Genomic DNA, 18,421 nt, shown 5'->3' with positions numbered 1-18,421 from the left:
AAAAAGTTCCTGAGAATCATTTGCAGATCCAGACCAAGAGATGGCAGTCAATAGTTCCACTGAAGGTTCTGCTGTGACCAGAACTCTGCTGGACTGACCAGAACAGAACACGTCCAGAGTTCACTGGTTCTGGAGACCTACGATCACCACCTTCTGCCCCTTGCTCGGAGCCTCTTTGGCTCCTCTGTCTTTGTATCCCCGGGGATCTTCATCCTCCTCATCCCTGTCATGCTCCTTCATGACTGAGTAGCAGTCCTCCTCGTCTTCTTCGTCTAGGGGCTTCAGCGGGTTTATCAGACCCAACAGGAAAGTGAAGAAACTGTTCAACCAATGAGAGCCACTCTCCTCCACTTCTTCTAACCAATCCAGAAGCTCTGGCTCCCCCTGACCATCGCCCTCACTGGTGAGGCCTGCGTAGGGGGAGACGGGTGGATGTGGGGGGTGCAGAAGGAAAATGTGCGGTGAAGGGGAGGGGAGTGGGGGGGGGGCATAAAAAAAGATGAAATCGAATGAATTAAAAATGTGCCAAAACAAAAGGAGGAGAGAGAAGGAGGGAAGGAAAGAAGAGGAACAGGTCAGAAGCTTTCAGGTTAGGCAGTGAGGGTCATAGTTCAGGCTCCCCAGGGTCAGAGGACACCTGCACAGGTGCAGCGAGGGCGGGGGGGCAAAACGCTCAACGATGCCTCGACAGCCTCCAAGAGAGGAAAGACGTCTGAGCGGTGCAGGTCAGGAGGCTTTCCCATCACTCTCCTCAGAGTCAGGACAGTGTTGGATCATTTCATATCTCCTCTGGGATGGTCCTCCCGGGGGTGCACTCGGGTTAAATGCTTTCAAACCAGAGCTCGTCCCTCCCTACGGATGTCCAGTTTTTACAGACGACATGTTTCTGTCTGACATTTGTAGACACTCCATTCAAAAATCTGCTGACTCCAGCTCAGATCTGCCACTACTGGAGCCGGAGGAGCTGAAATTTGTTTTTTTCACACTTTGAAATGATCAGCGAGTCTGTCCAGAAACTTCCACGGTTCTGTCTGAACAAAATAAACTCTGACCCACGTGAGGATGAAGAGAGGTCCATCAGTCACCCCAACAACCAAATCCCCATCACGTCTGGATACATTCTATTTTGTAAGCTATTGATGCACAATAGAAAGTACACACAGTTACGCACAACATGTATTGTATGAGTATTACACACACAAATCCAGAGAGCATTTTCTCTCCCTAAAAATCCACGTCTCCCCGAAGGGCAGAGCTATAAATGAAGTTCTGTTTATTTTATGTATCTATTTTTACCCAACTATGAAAATGTCCTCAATTAAATACAAGAGTAAACCACAACGTGCAGAGAAGCAGAATTTAAATATAAAAATACATAATATTTTTGCTTTGTTAAAGGTTTCCCTGCTGTTTAAGGCAAATGGTTTATTTGTATAGATCAGGGGTCTGCAACCTGTGGCTCTTTTATCCCTTTTTGTGGCTCTTTAAAGAAAAATGCTAACGATTGAATACATAACAGATTAGTTATTTAAGTTTTCTCATTTCTGCTTAGGTTTTTAACATGTCAAACAACCAAGCAAAAAAAGTTGATTTTACTGTTAGAAATTTTGTAGAAATGTTCTTTAAATTTGTGTTTTTATTTTAGTTAGTCAAATTCAAGACTCTAAACATTGTTTTATTTTGGTAACTTATACTGAAGTGGTTAAAGTTTTGAACAAATCCAGTTTAAAATGATTGAAAACGATTCAGAATGATGTGTTTTGTGCCTCACATCTTGGAGAATGACAAAAAAGCTCATTTTACCCTAAATGTTTTAAGTTTTTCTAAAATAAATAGATTCTACTAAAATGTTGTTTATATCTGAGAGTAAAAGGGGATACAATGAAGGTGTCACACCAAAATCCAAATGATAAAAAACAACATGTTTGACTGTCTTGCTGTTTAATTTAAGTAAATCTGCTGCAGTTAGAGGACATTTTGACACAGGGTGGGTTTTATTTTGAAAGGAACTAGTGTGTGCGGCTGTAAAAAGTAAAATAAGTTATAAATGTTGTTTATAAACATACACTAGGGCTGCCACAATTAGTCAACTAATCGACGACTAATCAACTATTAAAATAGTCGATGACTAATTTAATTGTCGATTAGTCGTTACTTTATATTATATGGAGTCAGAGTGTAATAAAGTTGAAAGTTATAATGGCATTATGCCAGCTTTTTGAACAACTTTTGCAGATTTTTTTGGCTACTTTGGAGTTTAGCTAATATTCCAGCTACATGCTAGCTGTTTTGGCTAACTTTTTTTCATTTTTTTAGACTAATTTCTCATTTAATTAATATTTTAGCTGGCTATCAACTTCAGCGACTTCAGCCATTAGCTTCAGTGTTTTAAGCTATCAATTTGATCATCTTCAGCTATCAGCAGACAAATCCAGCTTACAGCATTCACACTAGCATTATTGCAGCTAATGCTATATATCTAGTTTTGAGTTAGTTTAAAGCTAATGATGGTTAAGATGTGTGCTTTACATCCAGTTTGTGCATGATCAGATTAGCCGACTAATAAAAAACTGATCACTGATTAGTCGACTATTAAAAGCTCTTTTGGTCTGTGAGAAACTGGACCAATTGGCTCTTTTATTCTTTAAGGTTGCAGACACCTGGTATAGTTACATTTATAATTCAACCTTACTAATTGATACTGGAACTTTTGCATGCTGCCTGATTTGAACCCTTTTCTGGGGGGTTTGTTGGGCATTGCACCAGACCGGAGCTGGGAAATGCTCATCTAAACGCCAGCAACAGTAGGAGGACTAACTGGACTGTGATGGAGGTGCAGTTCAACCCTTTAACACCGGAGCTTCAGTGTTTATGTCCTTTGATTTACTGTAATGTTTTTAATTGTTAACACGATCAACGCAATTCCAGTAGATTGTGTTTATGGTTGAGAAGTTACCGTATGTTAAAGATTTTGTGTTTGAGCAAAAATGAAATTTAAATTAAAAAGTAAAAAAACAGTTCTGAGCATCTCAGAGTGAAGTCAGGCTGCAGGTTTGCTGCAGTTCAAACCAGTTTGTCAAACTCTTTTTCTGGAACTTAAAAGTCATTTTCAAAGAACTCTGACTCAGCCTGTTTCCAGAAGAAAACCAGTAGAGAGTCAGAACAAACATCAAACCTGCCACTCCCACACATTTGTTATTTGAAAACAGTTTATAAAGGTTCTCACACAAACTTGTTTGTTGCTCCACAAAAAGACCTGCTGAGATCTATGGGGATTTCTGGAGACCAGGTCAGAGACGAGGAAACCAAAGTTCCTCATTTAAGAAGATCCACTCAAAGCAGCTAAACAGCGGCGGTTTTAGTGTATCTCAGAGGTCAAACAAAAACAGTCCAGAAACTTTCACTAACCTAGCAGAACTTTAGCATCCTCGATGTCAAAATCACCGTCGCCGTCGGTGTCGTAGGCCACCAGCTTTCCTGAAGGAGATCAAAAACACTCACAGTTTAGTCACTTTCAAATGCATCTGGACTGACCCCCTCCCTTTACGATGCTATCGACACATGCAAGTCCAGGTTAGTCAAAACAAAATACAGAGGAGCAGATTTCATTCTCTCACATCCAGCTGACAGGATGAAGTTTACAGAGAGAAACGCTGAGGAGGAAACTGTCTGCAGACTGGAAACCAAAGTCATGTGGAGTCTAGTGCTTCCACAAGTCATTATTTTAATAGTCAACTAATCACCAATTATTTTTACAATTAGGTGACTAATCAGGTCATGGGCAGAGTAGATGTAAAGGACACATCTTAACCATCATTAGCTTTAATCTAACAAAAAATGAAGACAATGAAGATGATAGTTTTATAACTAGAAAGTATTTGCTGAAGATGCTGAAAATGGTGACGCAATTGACTTTAATTGATGAAATAGTTTACTGAAAATGAAAAATCCATTTGCAAAATGTTAAATTTGCTAAAAGACTTGAAATTTAATTTAAGAGCTATGAAAGAACGCTAAAGTTGACCTAAATTTCTTAACATTTTGTAGTAAAATTGCTTAAAAATCCCTAAAACATGTACATTTGCAAAAATATTTAGTGTGTTGCTTAAATATGAGCTAAACTCCAAATTAGCCAAAAAACCTCAGTAGATGTAAAATTAGCCAAAATAGGCTAGCTCATTGCTTAAATACTAGATAAACTCCAAAATAGCCTAAAATTCATCAGTAAACTAAATTAGTCAAAAACGTTAGCCTGTTGCTGAAATAGAAACTAAACTCTAAATTAGCCTAAAATTCCTCTCTGAACCAAATAGTCAAAAATGTTAGCATGTTGCTAAAATATTAGCTAAATTTTTTTTTAATTACTTTAATAGATGAAAACATGAAAATATTTAAAGACTTGTTGCTAATCTGCTTAAAATTTTGAAATGTGAAGACTTTCTCATTCATTTCCTTTGGGGCATAATTTGCTCAATATTTCAAAAACTATAAGTTTATGAATACTAAAAATACAAGCAGTAATGTCCTGAACGAGCTGAACATTGCAGCTAAACAAGCATTCACACTATAGTAACGCTCAAAGCTTTGTTCATCTTTACTACACTCTAACTCCATATAATATGAAGTAACTATTTATCGACTATTTGAATAGTTGAATGAATCGATGAATCTCAAGGAAAACAGATTTTCATTTCTAGCAGATTCATACATTTTGGGGGACTTAAAAACAGTTTGCTTCAAGGTTTCATTTAGAACCTAAAACTAGATTTGGGAAATGTGGCATCATCTATAAAAAAAAAAAAAAAAAGGAAAGAGGGCAGTAGAGAAGCAGCGTTTTACCTTGCAGGGTCTCAGACAGGTTAATCTGTAAGCCTTTAGCCTTGTCTGCATGCAAACACAGAAAGACAGGTTGAAACAAATGCAGAACAAGTTCTTGGTTTCATCATCAGCAGGTGCAAAGATGCAGGGAAAGCCTCTCCACACACTTGCTTCTTTTCTTCCTTTTTATTAGCATCTCCGCTGCAAAACCTCTGAAATGTGGGATGCTTTTGAGTTAAGTTGTTGCTCACCTTTCTCTCTGGGAACGGGCACATAAAAAATACCACTATTCTATTAGTCATTAAGCTGGTAAAGCCTTTATGTGGTTAAGCTCCCACCCCCTTAGCATGACAAAGGAGTGGAAAGATGCAGAAGGTAGCAGAAAGCATCTGTAATGACATCTTCCATGCATGCAGCTCCAAAATCTACCCACCTAGGACTCCCTGATAGTCCACCAAGTCAAAGTAGACCACAGCCACAGAGGTCCAGACGCCGAGAAGCGCCAGCACGATGAACCAGGAGAAGAAGCTGCTGCCGCCGGATCCAGACTCCGCCCTCTTCCCGTTCTTACTGGCCGCCTGGACTTTACTGGCATCTGTGAAAACATTCATGTCAGATCAGCACCGAGGTTGAGCTCTGGCAGGAGCATGCTCACAGTCCACTGCATCTCCACCAAAAATGAACCCAGTGAAGAAGAGGAAGGCAGGTCATCAAACTCCATCTTCCTCATCTTCACATTCCAGTTTTTAGTGTCACAAAAAAAGACAAAAAGCAGATTTCAGAGCCTGAAATGTCTTGTTTTTTCATGAGGCGTTCTTGAGAATCCAAGTATACCAAGTATTCTATTCTATAAACCAGGGGTGTCGGACTCCAGGCCTCGAGGGCCGGCCTCCTGCTGGTTTTCCAGGAATCCTCCATCACCTACTGCTGATTACCTGGATCAGGTGTGTTGGGCCAATAAGGAGCTTCACTGGCAAATAGGTAGGAAAACATGTTGGACACCGGCCCTCGAGGCCTGGAGTTAAACACTCCTGCTCTGCTATAGATCGCGTATTGTACAAAGTGTACTAACTGAATATTTAAGCTTACAATGTATATACAGAGTAAACTACAGGCATACTGCCTCAGTTTTAGTATACTTATGGTGCACTTTAATAGATGACTTGTTGCTAAGGATTACACCGTCCTTGTGGTGCTTATAAATAAATGCTGTACTACTTTAGGCCTGCACAAAAAAATGTAACAATTTATCATAGTCAGCTTGTGCAGTACACTTATTAGGACCAGGAATCAGTGCGATACATGGTTCTTGATATCGATGGTATAGCGATGCTGTGATAATTGGTCAAAATAATTTCTAATAACTCACAGTATATAGAAGAACATGTTTTTTTAGGAAAATATATCCCCATTTTATTTTTTTTTAGCTTGAACAGAATCATAATAAACAACTTGTGTCTTATTTTGTGCAACAAATAATAAACACTTTTGTGCAAATCAGTAATACTACGTCTTTGACGAGCATCGACACCATTTAAATTTGAATTATCTGTAGAATTCAGCGTTAAAAATAGTAAACATGAAAAGTATTGCCACTACTTACTGCAAAATTGTTGTAAACAACAGAACAAAAACTAAATAATTCAAGTAACTGCCAGACATAATGGTGAAATGAGCGCCCCCTATCTACCTCTATAGGAACGTCTCAAAGGATGATAAATATGAAGTTCTACAGCCTCTTCAAACAAGAACCAATGAGAGCTCGAGGGTTGGAAAGTCCAAGCCCACACTGCCTACTTTGTTGTCCATATTAGTTTGGCCAGTACAACCAGAAAGGTAGACTTTTGTTCTTTGGTGTGTCTTCCTGACATACAAGTTCTTACCTTTCTCCTGCAGAGACAACTTGTGATATCATTGAAGTTATTTTGAATTTATCTACATAAAACTTTCAGTAAAATTGATATGATCTATTAGTTGCCATTTGTTCATGTATCATAACTCATATTGACATTGCATTATCGGTCGGTTAAATCGCAGGTTCTCGGTCGGTGGGTTAGGGTCTATCCCAGCATCATCAGGAGAAGGGAGGAAACATGCCAAGAACCCTGAACCATGCCAGAGCATCGCACACATCGTCTTACAGATACACACATGTACACACTGATGAGCTCACACAGCACCGCACTCAGAGCACAGTCAGGGCCAAGACCGTTTCATGCCACACCTTCTCGTCCACACAGACTGCTTCTGCTGTGCAATACTCTTCATTCATTTTATTCTGCTGATTTTTTACTTTATTCTTTTATGTACCCCTTTGTCTCAAAGACGAGAGCATCAATCTTATTCTGCCAGTCCCAGTCACCGTGTTGTCTGGATGACAAAGTCCAAATCCCTGACAATGTGGTTCTGTTCATTTCCTTTACAGCTCTTTGCTTCCAAGAATGAAGGTCTCAATGAAACATCTGAAGGTGGTCTACAGCAGTCACGCTAGAACATGTGTGAAAAGTCAAGGCCCAGGGGCCGCATCCGGCCCTCCGGGTAATTTTATTTTATTGTTATTAATGGCCCGATGTTATCTTGTGCTCATTTCTAACTTGTATAATTTTGATAAAATATATTTTTATGGAGAGTAAAATATTGAAAGTTATTTAAGGTTTCAGTTGATTTATTCTAGAATAATATTACTGCCTTTTTATTATTCATATTTATGTTAAAAAGTTACAGTTTTAAAGTTTTAAAAATTAGCATTCTGCTAGTTTTTTGGACTTTTATTTTATAGGACGTTTTGGAGCTTGGTTATTATTTCAGCTACATGCTAGCTGTCTTGACTAACTTAAGTTTTCTAGCCCTGAGACAGACTGGCGACCTGTCCAGGGTGTACCCCGCCTTCGCCCATCAGCAGCCGGGTTAGGCTCCGGCACCCCCGAGACCCCGAAAGGGACAAAGCAGTCAAGAAGCTGAATGAATGAGCTTTTTTTGCTTTTTGGGGGAAATGTGGCATTTAGCTAATAATTTAGCTGGCTATAAGCTTTAGCGTTTTCAGCTTCAGGGATTTCAGCTATCAATTTCAGCATCTTCAGCTATCAGCACTAGCATCCTTAGCGGCCAAATTCAGCTTACAACATTCACACTAGCATTATTGCAGGTAATGCTAAATATCTAGTTCATAATTATGTTAAAAGTTATGGTTTTCAATTTTTAAAAATTTAGTTTTAGAGAGTTCAATAAATGTTTATCCTGTTCGGCCCACGACCTAAGGTGTGTTTTGGATTTTGCCATCTTATGCGACTGAGTTTGACACCCCTGCTGTAGAATAGCTAGTGACCTTGGGAATCTGCTTATGCAGAAGATTTGTTGTGTCCTTTTAAAATCAAACGTCCTTATATTGAGTCAAGTATGAAAAGAAAAAAAAAACAGAACAACAAAGTCAGGAGTCAAAGGAAGAGTCATCTAAAAATGGGTTGAGTGAAAGTACCCAACTGTAAAATCTTGAAGGTGTTTTTCATTTCAAGGAGAGATGCTGCAAACACAGTTACCACGACAACAGGGGAATGTCCAGTGACCTGAGAGGGATGGCTGCAAGCACGGCAGCCATAAACTCCAATTCAAAGCGGTGCTATTGTTTGCAGAAGAAGGAAAACGATCCACATCCAGGAAGTTATTCTGGGAAAGCCGGACACAAGAAGAGAGGAAAATAGCAGCGGGCAGAATGAACAGGTGTTCCTGGGACCAGGCTCCAATTTCAGATGCCTACAAACAAACGCCATCTTAGGGTGAAGTGTTAACCCTGAAACCCGGCAGCCTCCTGGTTTCAGACAAACACGCAAAAACCAAGACTCCAGCAGAGCCCAAAGTTCACTGATGGACCAGGAGGTCAAGTCCTTCACCAAAGTCCTCAAGGACTCCAGCACTAACACAGCTATGACCACATTCACAGCTGCTTCTTTTCCATAAAAACACATCGAATCCTTAGTCTTTTATCATAATAGCAGGAATGCACAATGCTGCCCCCCCCACACCCCAGTCACTTCTCCTCACCTGTCACGTCCCCCACCGTCTCTGCAGAAAGTATTGGGACAACAGGAGGGGTGGTGGACCCCACCAGAGACGCTGGTCCATCCATCCCGAGCTGAATCTGACTCTAAAAGACGGCTCGCAGTGAATCCCCCCCCCCCCCATATTATCAGGCAGTTTCAGCAGATATTTATAGAGCTGTCGCAGCAGCTGGCCCTGACACAAAGAGGAAAGGACACAGCACGGACCAGGACACAGTTTGGTCCTGGGGGGGGCATACAGGCAGCAGAGACTGCAGTGTGCGGGAATCCCATAAGCAACTAGCAGACAAAGGAAGAGTGTGAAAGTGACTGACAGGCTGATGTGCAGCACGGCGTCAGTGATCTCAGAGCCTTTTGTCCAGCAACGTTTCACATCAGCTCTACTGAGGGGTGAAGGAATGGTCAGGCATGCGGCAACAGTATGGAGGCTTGTGAACTGGCTCACTACAGCCCCCGCAGGCCCATGACTGAACTGCAGCTCATCTTCATGTGGATCCGGTTGAGCCGTTTTTATGGGGTCAAATCAGGATCAGCTTAAAGTGAAAGAAAAAACTGATTGAAAATTTGAAAACAAGAAAAGAAAATTTGAAAAACAAATGTAGTGAAAATTAAAAAAAAAAAACAAAAACGAAAACTTGAAATAAATCTTGAATATTTGAGGGTAAAAAAGAAAATAAAAGAAAGGCCTGAAAACATGAAATAAATCTTGAAAATTAAAAAAAAAAAAAAAAACTGAAAACTTGAATTAAAAAAAACTATTAATGTAAAAACTACAAATTGAAAAATAATGTATCCATTAGTAACAGCTGTTTTTTTAACTTTTTTTTTTTTTTTTGCTTTTCTATTTTCAGTTTCACTTCAGATTTTGAAGTTTTCGCTGCTGAGCTGATCATAATCTTACATGGGGGCGGGGCTTTGAGTTCATTGGCTACAGGGACATGTTTCCCATGGGGGGGACAGAGAGGACTCCTCACTACACATTTTCTACACTTTTCTCAGACACACATGAATATTCATAGAAAAATAAGTCTATCATTAGGATAAAAAACAAGAATTTAATCATGATAAAGATTTATGCAACGCTGCCAATCTCCTCGTCTGCCTAAAAATCAGCACGCAGGAGATCGTTTGACTAGATCAACACCAAAATTGTCTGAAAAAAATCCCCAAAACAGCGAGACCGAGCGAGGCACACTGTGTTATTAACAAGGTAAAAGTGCACAGTGGTGATACTGCTCTCCCTAAGTTTGATCGTGGGGGGCCATAAACAGACAACGTTCTGCAGCAGAAAACATCTCATATCACCATTACAGCTTGGGGAATCATGGGATGTATTTTCCTGTACCCAACAAGCTCAAAGCCCCGCCCCCATGTACAATTAGGATCAGCTGAGCAGCGAAAACTCGAAAATCTAAATTGAAACTGAAAACTGAGGACTGAAAGTGAAGATTTAGAAAGGCAAAAAAAATAAATTAATTAAAAACATCAGCTACTAATGGATACATTATTTTCCAAATGGTAATTTTTACATTTATAGCTTCTGTATTCAAGTTTTCACTATTTCATTATTTTTTTTAAGTTATAAAATTTATTGCAAATTTTCAGGGTTTTTTTTCACATTTTCAAAAAAACCCACATTTTTTTCCAAATAATTTTTTTTCTACATTTTCCTTTTTTTTTAATAAATTTTCAAGATTTACCTCATTTACTTCAAATTTGAAAAAAAAAATCAATTTTTTTTTTTTCAAATTTACAAATTCTTGTTTTTTTTTCATTTACAGGTCTATTTTTCAAGTTTTCAGTCTGTTTTTTCGTTCACTTTAAGCTGATCCTGATTTAACCCCATATGTTTTCTTTTGATCCCAAAATATTTGCAAACGCTTTAAGATGAAAAATCAGATCTGAAGGGAAACCTCGTGATACCAGTTCCAACTATGATAAATGCACTGAGTTATTAATTACTGCTTTGATAGAGTACTGCCACAAACAATTAGTTCAATAGTCGACTAATCACCGATTCATTTTTTTGATTGGTTGACTAATCACGTCGTGTGTAAACTAGTTGTAAAACACATCTCAACACTCGGTAGCTTTACACTTGAGTTGTTTAAGCTACATCCTAACTAAAAATTAAGAAAATTATTACAATAGTTCATTAAACCTGTAATGAATCCAATGAAGTCCTCTTCTCGTCTTTTGAACACAAAAATGACTGAAGTAGTCTGCAGGAAAACAATCGGCACAGAGATGAACTCCACCCTCGAGGAGAAATCAACTGCATGGAAAAACTTTATGGAAACTGAACCCATGCAGTGAGAAAGCAGAGACACGCCAGGACGAAACAATGAGGAAAAAATAAAAAAAAAACTATTGACTCTTTACCTAATCCTAGAGCAGAAACCAGCTTCTGACACGCATGCTGGCAAAGGTACAGACAGTCAAGAACAGCTGCTCATCAGGTGCTGTAAACAGCTTTTCAAAGTAAATAATTAAGCCAAAGCTGACAAGGAAAGACGCTTTGCTGTTGAGCTTCACTTGTCATCTGAAGCCGTCACTGTGCCAGAGCTCCTCTCCATCCAAGAGTCAACATCTGCAGATTCAGACTTGTAAGTTTCACTTTAGAATATTTGACTGGCAGTTGTTCATGTGTTTCCCTTTGAATCAAAAGCGTCAATAAAACAAACATGCTAATCAGGGCTGACACTATTAGTCGACTAATTGACGACTAATCGACTATTAAAATAGTCAAAGATTAATTTAATAGTCGATTAGTCGTTACTTTATATTATATGGAGTCAGAGTGTAGTAAAGTTGAAGGTTATGCTAGCTAGTTCTGCTAGCTTTTTGGACTAAACGCTAGCTATTTTAGCTAATTTAGGCTTTTTTCAGTTTTTTAGGGTATTTTAAGGTTTAGCTATTTTTCAAGCTACATGCTAGCTGTTTTAGCTAATTTAGGCTTTTTTTTATTTTTTAACCCTATTTTGGAGTTTAGCTAATATTTAAGCTGCATGCTAGCTATTTTGGTTAATTTAGGATTTTTTTTTTGTTTTTAAGCTATTTTGGAGTTTAGCTAATACTTGAGCTACATGCTATCTGTTTGTGGTAACTTGGGCTTTTTTCAGTCTTTTAGAATAATTTGGCATTTAACTAAAATTTTAGATGGCTATCAGCTCCAGCGTTTTCAGTTATTAACTTCAGTGTCTTCATCTATCAGCTTCAGTGTTTTTACCTATCAGTTTTGGCATCTTCAGCTATCAGCACTAGCATCTTTAGCGGCCAAATTCAGCTTACAGCATTCACACTAGCATTATCGGCGATTAGTCAACCACTAAAATGATCACATAAAATAAATAAAGAGAAAAGTCACTAAGCTCCATGTTTGGCCTCAGGAGTTGTTTGAGGAAAACCAGGACTGGATTATCTCATGAAGAAACTCTGGTTCACACGTCCATGTTTGTTTGCTTGAAGCAGAGTGAGCCCGATGACATCTGCACTTCACATTTATGCCGCACTCTGCTTTTAATATTAGTATGCATGTCGCCATGAGGACAAACAAAAAGAATCAACCTGTTGTTCCAAACACTTCCTAAAGCAGCACACACACTTCTGTTTCCCACTGCACACAAGTGCGCACACACATGCAAAGAAAACAGGAAGTGCAAAATGCATGCAGAACCATACCGCCGTGTGCTTCTGACGCCTCCATGTTCAGACGACTGCAGCCGTCATCTACACAAACAGCTTTCTAACAAAAAAGAAAGAAAATGTGGACTGAGTCTCGTCAGATCGGGTCTTATGCAAGCCGTCCTCCCAGAGGCTTTGACGAGCAGCTCCGGCTTCTGTGCGCCTCCCGCTTGGACACATGTGCAGATGCCCCAGAGGCAATTCCAGAAACCCAGGTTTTTCCAACTTTTGAGACGACACTCCTCTCTTTTAAAGAGACCTTTACTCTGAACCACCAAACCCTTCAGCACTAAGCTGGAGAAAGCAGACAAAGTAAAGCCATTTCCTCTCTGCAGTCAGTGAACGGACATGTGTGAGTGGCTGCAGAGAACAGAAAGACTGGAAACAGACCCCATCCAGGCTTTACTGAGGGAGAACTCTGAAAGTCACAGGTCTGTAGTCCAGAGCTGTCTGAGGCTGACTAAGACAAACCTTTAGCAAAGCAAAACAACGTCATGTCAATGTGAGCACAGCTTCACTAGAAATGAATTCTCAGAAAAAAAAAAACATTCCAGGCTCTCTGAAGAACATCACAGGGTTTTCTTTGGACTTTTCATCCACTTTCAGGCTCTACAACCTTCCATCCATATGGGAGGTTGTAAGCAGCTAAAGGTTTGATTCCAGTCTTTCCAATGAACACATGGGAAGTGAGTGAAGATGGAGAGGAGGTCAGCGGAGGACAGAGGGGGTGCTGGGACATTCTTCTCAAGCAGCTTGCTGCTGAGATTCACACTTTAAAAAAAGGAAAAGCATTGTGAGGCAGATGATTAGAGAAACCCTACATGTTTGTTGATGTTAAGTTCATAAAGTTAACGGAAGCACTGGGGGGGCTGGGGGTTGTAAATCCTCCTCTCTGATATGACCACCTTTGACTGTATATGAAACCAGGACTGAGTGGCTCCACCCCTGGCATTCCAAACAGAAGTACCTGCTGGCTCCAAGAAGCCAAAATCTTATAGACTTCTACATAGAAACAAACAGCTGTTAGTCAGTCTATTTGTCAGAATAATCATTCTTGTTCTGATACCTTTGTTTAACATCTTACTAATTCTATTTTTTTCATGATATTTTTTCTGTAGCACAAGTTATTCAACTGACCAATCAGATGCCTCAATAAAAGTAGGTGGTCTTGCATGTTTGAAGTGTTTGATTGACAGATTGTCCTGAGCCTGCATTCAGTGGAAGGGGTGTGGCCTTCTAAAATGCTCACTACTGATTGGAGAGAGTGGTTGCCATAGGAATGCACACTAAGACGGACACGAACCAATCCCGGCTTACCGAGGACATCTGGTTCCTACATGGTGACTGACATATCGTGTTAAAATGGTGAATTAATTGACTTAATTTGGTTGGAACCGGAAGTAAATCATCTTCTATGAGTGACGTCTCACTCACTCAGTCCAGCTCAGTCAATGGTCTTCATCAGTTTTTTGCTAAGATAAAGTCAATCCAATGGTTTTGTGTGTGTACTGTCCGGCACAGTATAGTACGGTTCGATCTGTAAAATGTATCAGTGAACAGTGATTCTCTAAAGGAGAAGTTCTAACTAAAATGTTCAGATCTTTAACATTGTAAACATTGTTCTGCTTCTCCTGGAGGGTGGTTCAGTTTGGCCACTAGGTGGCGATCGCGCTATAGTATTACACTTTTTTCTCAAGAAGAAGAAGAAAACAAAAAAAACAGTGTTTTTATACCACAAATGGTTACTTAAAAAAAATATTTCCTTCCAAGAGTTTGGAAAATTAATGCCTCAACCTGCCGGAGCCGGCCGCAACAAAAATATCGTTTTAAGCTTTCGACCTTTTTCTCCTTTTTTTCCTCTCTTTTATCAAGCCTTTTTACATTTTTTTTTCTCTGTGACACTCTGTCACAGTAAAAAAAACCCTGCATTTCGCAGCTCTGATTAGCTGTTTCAAGGAGAGAAAAACAGTTTATTCAATTCAAAGGCGTAAAAGCCGATTGTTCTGAAAAAGTTTTGAAATATAATGTTGATAGGGTTTACTGAAGTTCAGGGAATTTCCACTTTCGCAACCAGCGAAAGTTACAATTTCCGCTTCTGGCTATAGATTGATTCTGACGCCGTCTTGCGTGTGAGCAGATCATATATGTATCCATATATATGATCATATATATGGATATAGTTCACTCTGAAAGGCTTAAGAAAATCATGGTAGGGCCCCTTTAACTGCATCAAGACATAATTCTTGTTTTTCCCTCCTTGGACTAAAGCAGGACAGCGAGACATCAAACTAGGTTACAGTGAGATGGAAGTATCGCTGAAAGCGCCGTCTATCAGATGCAGCTCCTGCAGTGGATGGTGAACTTTCCCAAAAAAAAAAAAAAAATACTGAATGATCCCATGCACCCAGAAATGGTGACATGTTGTGATGTTTCTGTAGAGCTCTGGTCTTTCAAATGTCCTTGTCTTCATTGCATTTTAAATACAGTCACTGCTTCCATGTAGCAATGAGGCTAAAAAAAATGCCAGATTCAAATTTGACGCAGAAATCGTTTTGTATAAATGCAGCATTACTCTGAGCTGGGCAGAGTTGTTTAGCAGCGTTACACTTTTCACCCAAAAGTGCAACTTATTATCTGAAAAAAAAGCTATATTTTATAACAGTTTTAACTAAAAGACAAAATATTTAACCAAAACTTGTGAGCATCTGTGTGGTGTTGAACTCCTGACTAACAAACCCATAACAGGACTAAATGACAGCAGCAAAAACCACCTCAGGAACCACCTGTGTTTCTGCTTATTAGGTCATCTGCTGATTTGAATGCTATGAAAATTAAGAGAGGAGTTTGTTTGCACAAAAGAATCTTCTATTCCGTCTGACGTTCATTAGACTTCTGCAGGCAGGCTTCACACAGAAGTGATGTGAAGACAGAGCTGCTCTAAAACAGCCAAGTCAGCACAGCAGCTAATCGCTAATAAAAAGAGTAAACACCTGAGAAATGAGAGTGTTCACTGATTTATACACATCAGAACTCTAATGTTTGCAGCTCTGGTGCTTCTCAGGTGGCCTCAAACCAGTGTCCCACACTCGGGTGTGTTCACTCGGGTGTGTTCACTCAGGTGTGTTCACTCAGGTGTGTTCATTCAGGTGTGTTCACTCGGGTATGTTCACTCAGGTGTGTTCACTCAGGTGTGCAGCACATCCAGGAGGAAAGAGCAGTTGAACATGTTGCGTACTAGGGTTGGCCATTACTGTAGAAAATAATGAATTGATTGCATCAAATATGAGCTAACTTTTCAATCTCTGCTCAAACTATATTTATTTGGTTATGAAAAACACTTTTAATGTAAACATGATGTAAAATGAACTATTGAATGTTCACATCCACAAACGATTATTTTAATAGTCGACTAATCACAGATTATTTTTTTACGATTGGGCGACTAATCAGGTCAGATGCAAAGTGGATGTAAAGCATCTTAACCATCATTAGCTTTAAACGAACTACAAATAAAGACGATGAAGAAGATAGTTTATTCAACTTTTGAATTGTGCAGCCTCTGTCCTTCATTAGTTTCTGGTATTAAAACAAGATTCAGTCAAGTGAGAGAGAGATAAGGAATAAACTTTCCATCAAACCTAATTTTGACAGGTGCCCCGCCCCTCAAGATGATGTAACAATTGAATATAAATTTCATTTATAATGGGTATATAGGGTCAAAGATCCCCCATCAAAATTAATTTGATGCAAAGTGTGGTTGTGTCCGAATTCCCCCCTAATCATTATATAGTGCATTCGTCATTTTTAGTGCTGCCGAATCTAATAATTCCAAAATCGAGTGCACTGGAAATTTTCCAGAAGTCTTTGTGAAAAACTAACTTACATCGATGGTCACTAGATTAGACCACAATGCATTGCGGTCAAACAAAAAAAATTGTTTAAATGTAATTTTTGAATAAACCATCCAAATTTTCACCATCAGAACACAGTGGAGTTATACATAAACGCTGTGAAATGTTCGTTTTTTTCCCTTCGTGAAATCAGTGACATCATATCCGGTGTTTAGAAAGACGAAAAAAAAAGTAGTGAGCATCGTGTCGGAATTATCTTTAAAATCCAGGGAACTATATAGTCCGGCACTATGTAGTTTTTTAGTATTTAGGGGTTAGTGGGGGGCATTCAAAGCCTATATTTCTTATCTCCCTAATGAGGTCATCATCTGAAACAAGGAACTATTGTTCACTAAAGATAAAGTTTTAGTCTCACTGACTCAAATAATGAGAATAATGTGGATCTTTTTGGTGCTGAACGCTCACAACTTTGTTCAACTTTACTACAATCTAACTCCATATAATATAAAGTAACGACAAATAAATTAGTCATCGAATATTTTAATAGTCCATAAGTTGTCGATTAAACAACTTATTGTGTTAGCCCTAAAGCTAACTGTATCTGTTAATACAGTTAGCTTGATGGACCCACAGGTTACTTTAAAACTGTAACTTTTTAACATAATCATGAATAATAAAAAGGCAGGAATATTATTTCAGAATAAATCAACTAAAACCTTAAATAACTTTTAATATTTTACTCTCCATAAAAATATATTTGGTCAAAAATTGTAAAAGTTAGAAATAAGCACAAGATAACATCTGGGCATTAATAACAATAAAGTAATATGTGGAGGCCCGGATAGAATTACCCGGAGACCGGCCTTGACTTTAACTTATGTGTTTTATATACTTTTAAAATTGTTGCTGTATTTTATGTTCTATTTACTGTGACCAGTCTGTGAAAGGTGCTATATAAGTAAACTTTAGTGACTGAAAACAGTTTTTTCATTTCAGACATGACAGCCAGCTCTGCATCCAGCCATTACTGAGGCTTTCAGAGCTGCAGAAGATTCTGATGGATCTCTCCATCCCGCAGACAGAGGCGGTTCTGATCACACAAACCCAGCAGGATCCGTCAACTCCAGTTCTTCTCATTCAATGTGATTATAATAAATGCATCGTGAGGGACATCTGTCTGTCTTCTTGAAAAGGTTAAACCCTGGAGCTCGTGCACACCGACGTGGACATGATTGATTTCCATAGGACGGGTTCTATTTGAAGTTCTCATTCTGTAGAGTTAATTATGATTGGGTTAACCGGGTTTGGACTTCATCCCGTCGGTTCTTCATCAGAACTTTTCGAACTGCCTGAGATCCAGTATGAGTGAGATCAATGAAAACCACCCAACATCAACCCACCACAGTCTCCCACGCGAGCCACGTAGGACCGAGCGGCGCGCGCGCGGCTGCTGAGTTAGCATGTCAGGACCGAACCAGAGCCGTGCGCGTGCACTCCTGCCACCGGAAACGCCGGGAGTTTGGAGCTCCCCGGTAATACCGGAGCGGCGTGCACGCACCGGATGAACTGTGGCGGCGTTAATATGCGATTTCCAGCGCGCGTGCTGCAGTACTCGGACACGCACGCGCGTTGTCCTGCTGTCATGCATCTGATTGAGCAGGAGGCGAAGCGCACTAGTGTGGGTCCGCGCTCGTTCACGCAGAGAACAGAACCGGGCCTGGTTCGGGAGCCTGTCAGAGGCCTGCCCGTCAGAAGTACCCGCAGCGGCAGCGACGCACCTTTAGGCTTGTGGCTTTTGTTGGCGCTTTTCTTCGGAGCCATGCTGGACTGCAGGAGCTGGACTCGGACTGGAGCGGACTTTGTCACGGCGGAGAAACCTTAAACCGTCCTCTCGTGTAGTAAAACTGCACCAAACAAACCCCAGAAAGCCCAGCACTGACAGGGACATCAACCAATCACCGCTCAGCTCTGCCGAAGAGGCGGGACCAAAAGACCTTCAGGCCAATGGCAGCT

The 18,421-nt window shown here is 39.8% G+C and overlaps 1 protein-coding gene and 1 long non-coding RNA gene across 6 annotated transcripts in view; one reads left to right on the top strand and one right to left on the bottom strand.

Moving 5' to 3' along the window:
* Positions 1-18,421, bottom strand: part of asph (aspartate beta-hydroxylase) — a 40,594-nt gene extending 22,173 nt beyond the window's left edge. For 2 of the 5 annotated variants that reach the window (XM_024268633.2, XM_024268636.2), the window contains exons 1-4: positions 8,857-8,990; positions 5,252-5,413; positions 4,840-4,884; positions 3,409-3,477 (exon numbers count right to left, since the gene is read on the bottom strand). In XM_024268633.2, coding sequence (XP_024124401.1) covers positions 3,409-3,477; positions 4,840-4,884; positions 5,252-5,413; positions 8,857-8,941 — 361 coding nt within the window. In that variant the 5' untranslated portion in view covers positions 8,942-8,990. Of the gene's footprint in view, positions 1-3,408; positions 3,478-4,839; positions 4,885-5,251; positions 5,414-8,856; positions 8,992-12,554; positions 12,709-18,186 lie in introns of those variants that run through there. The other 3 variants (XM_024268634.2, XM_024268637.2, XM_024268635.2) reach the window with 3 other exon arrangements.
* On the top strand, positions 10,704-18,189 carry LOC118599896. The gene is made up of 3 exons (XR_004949437.1): positions 10,704-11,479; positions 13,676-13,715; positions 17,405-18,189. It is a non-coding gene; the product is annotated as an uncharacterized LOC118599896 (long non-coding RNA).

This window comes from Oryzias melastigma, linkage group LG17 (genome assembly GCF_002922805.2).
Source record: "Oryzias melastigma strain HK-1 linkage group LG17, ASM292280v2, whole genome shotgun sequence".
Taxonomy (NCBI): Eukaryota; Metazoa; Chordata; class Actinopteri; order Beloniformes; family Adrianichthyidae; genus Oryzias; species Oryzias melastigma.
This window is presented reverse-complemented; position numbering and strand designations above follow the sequence as displayed.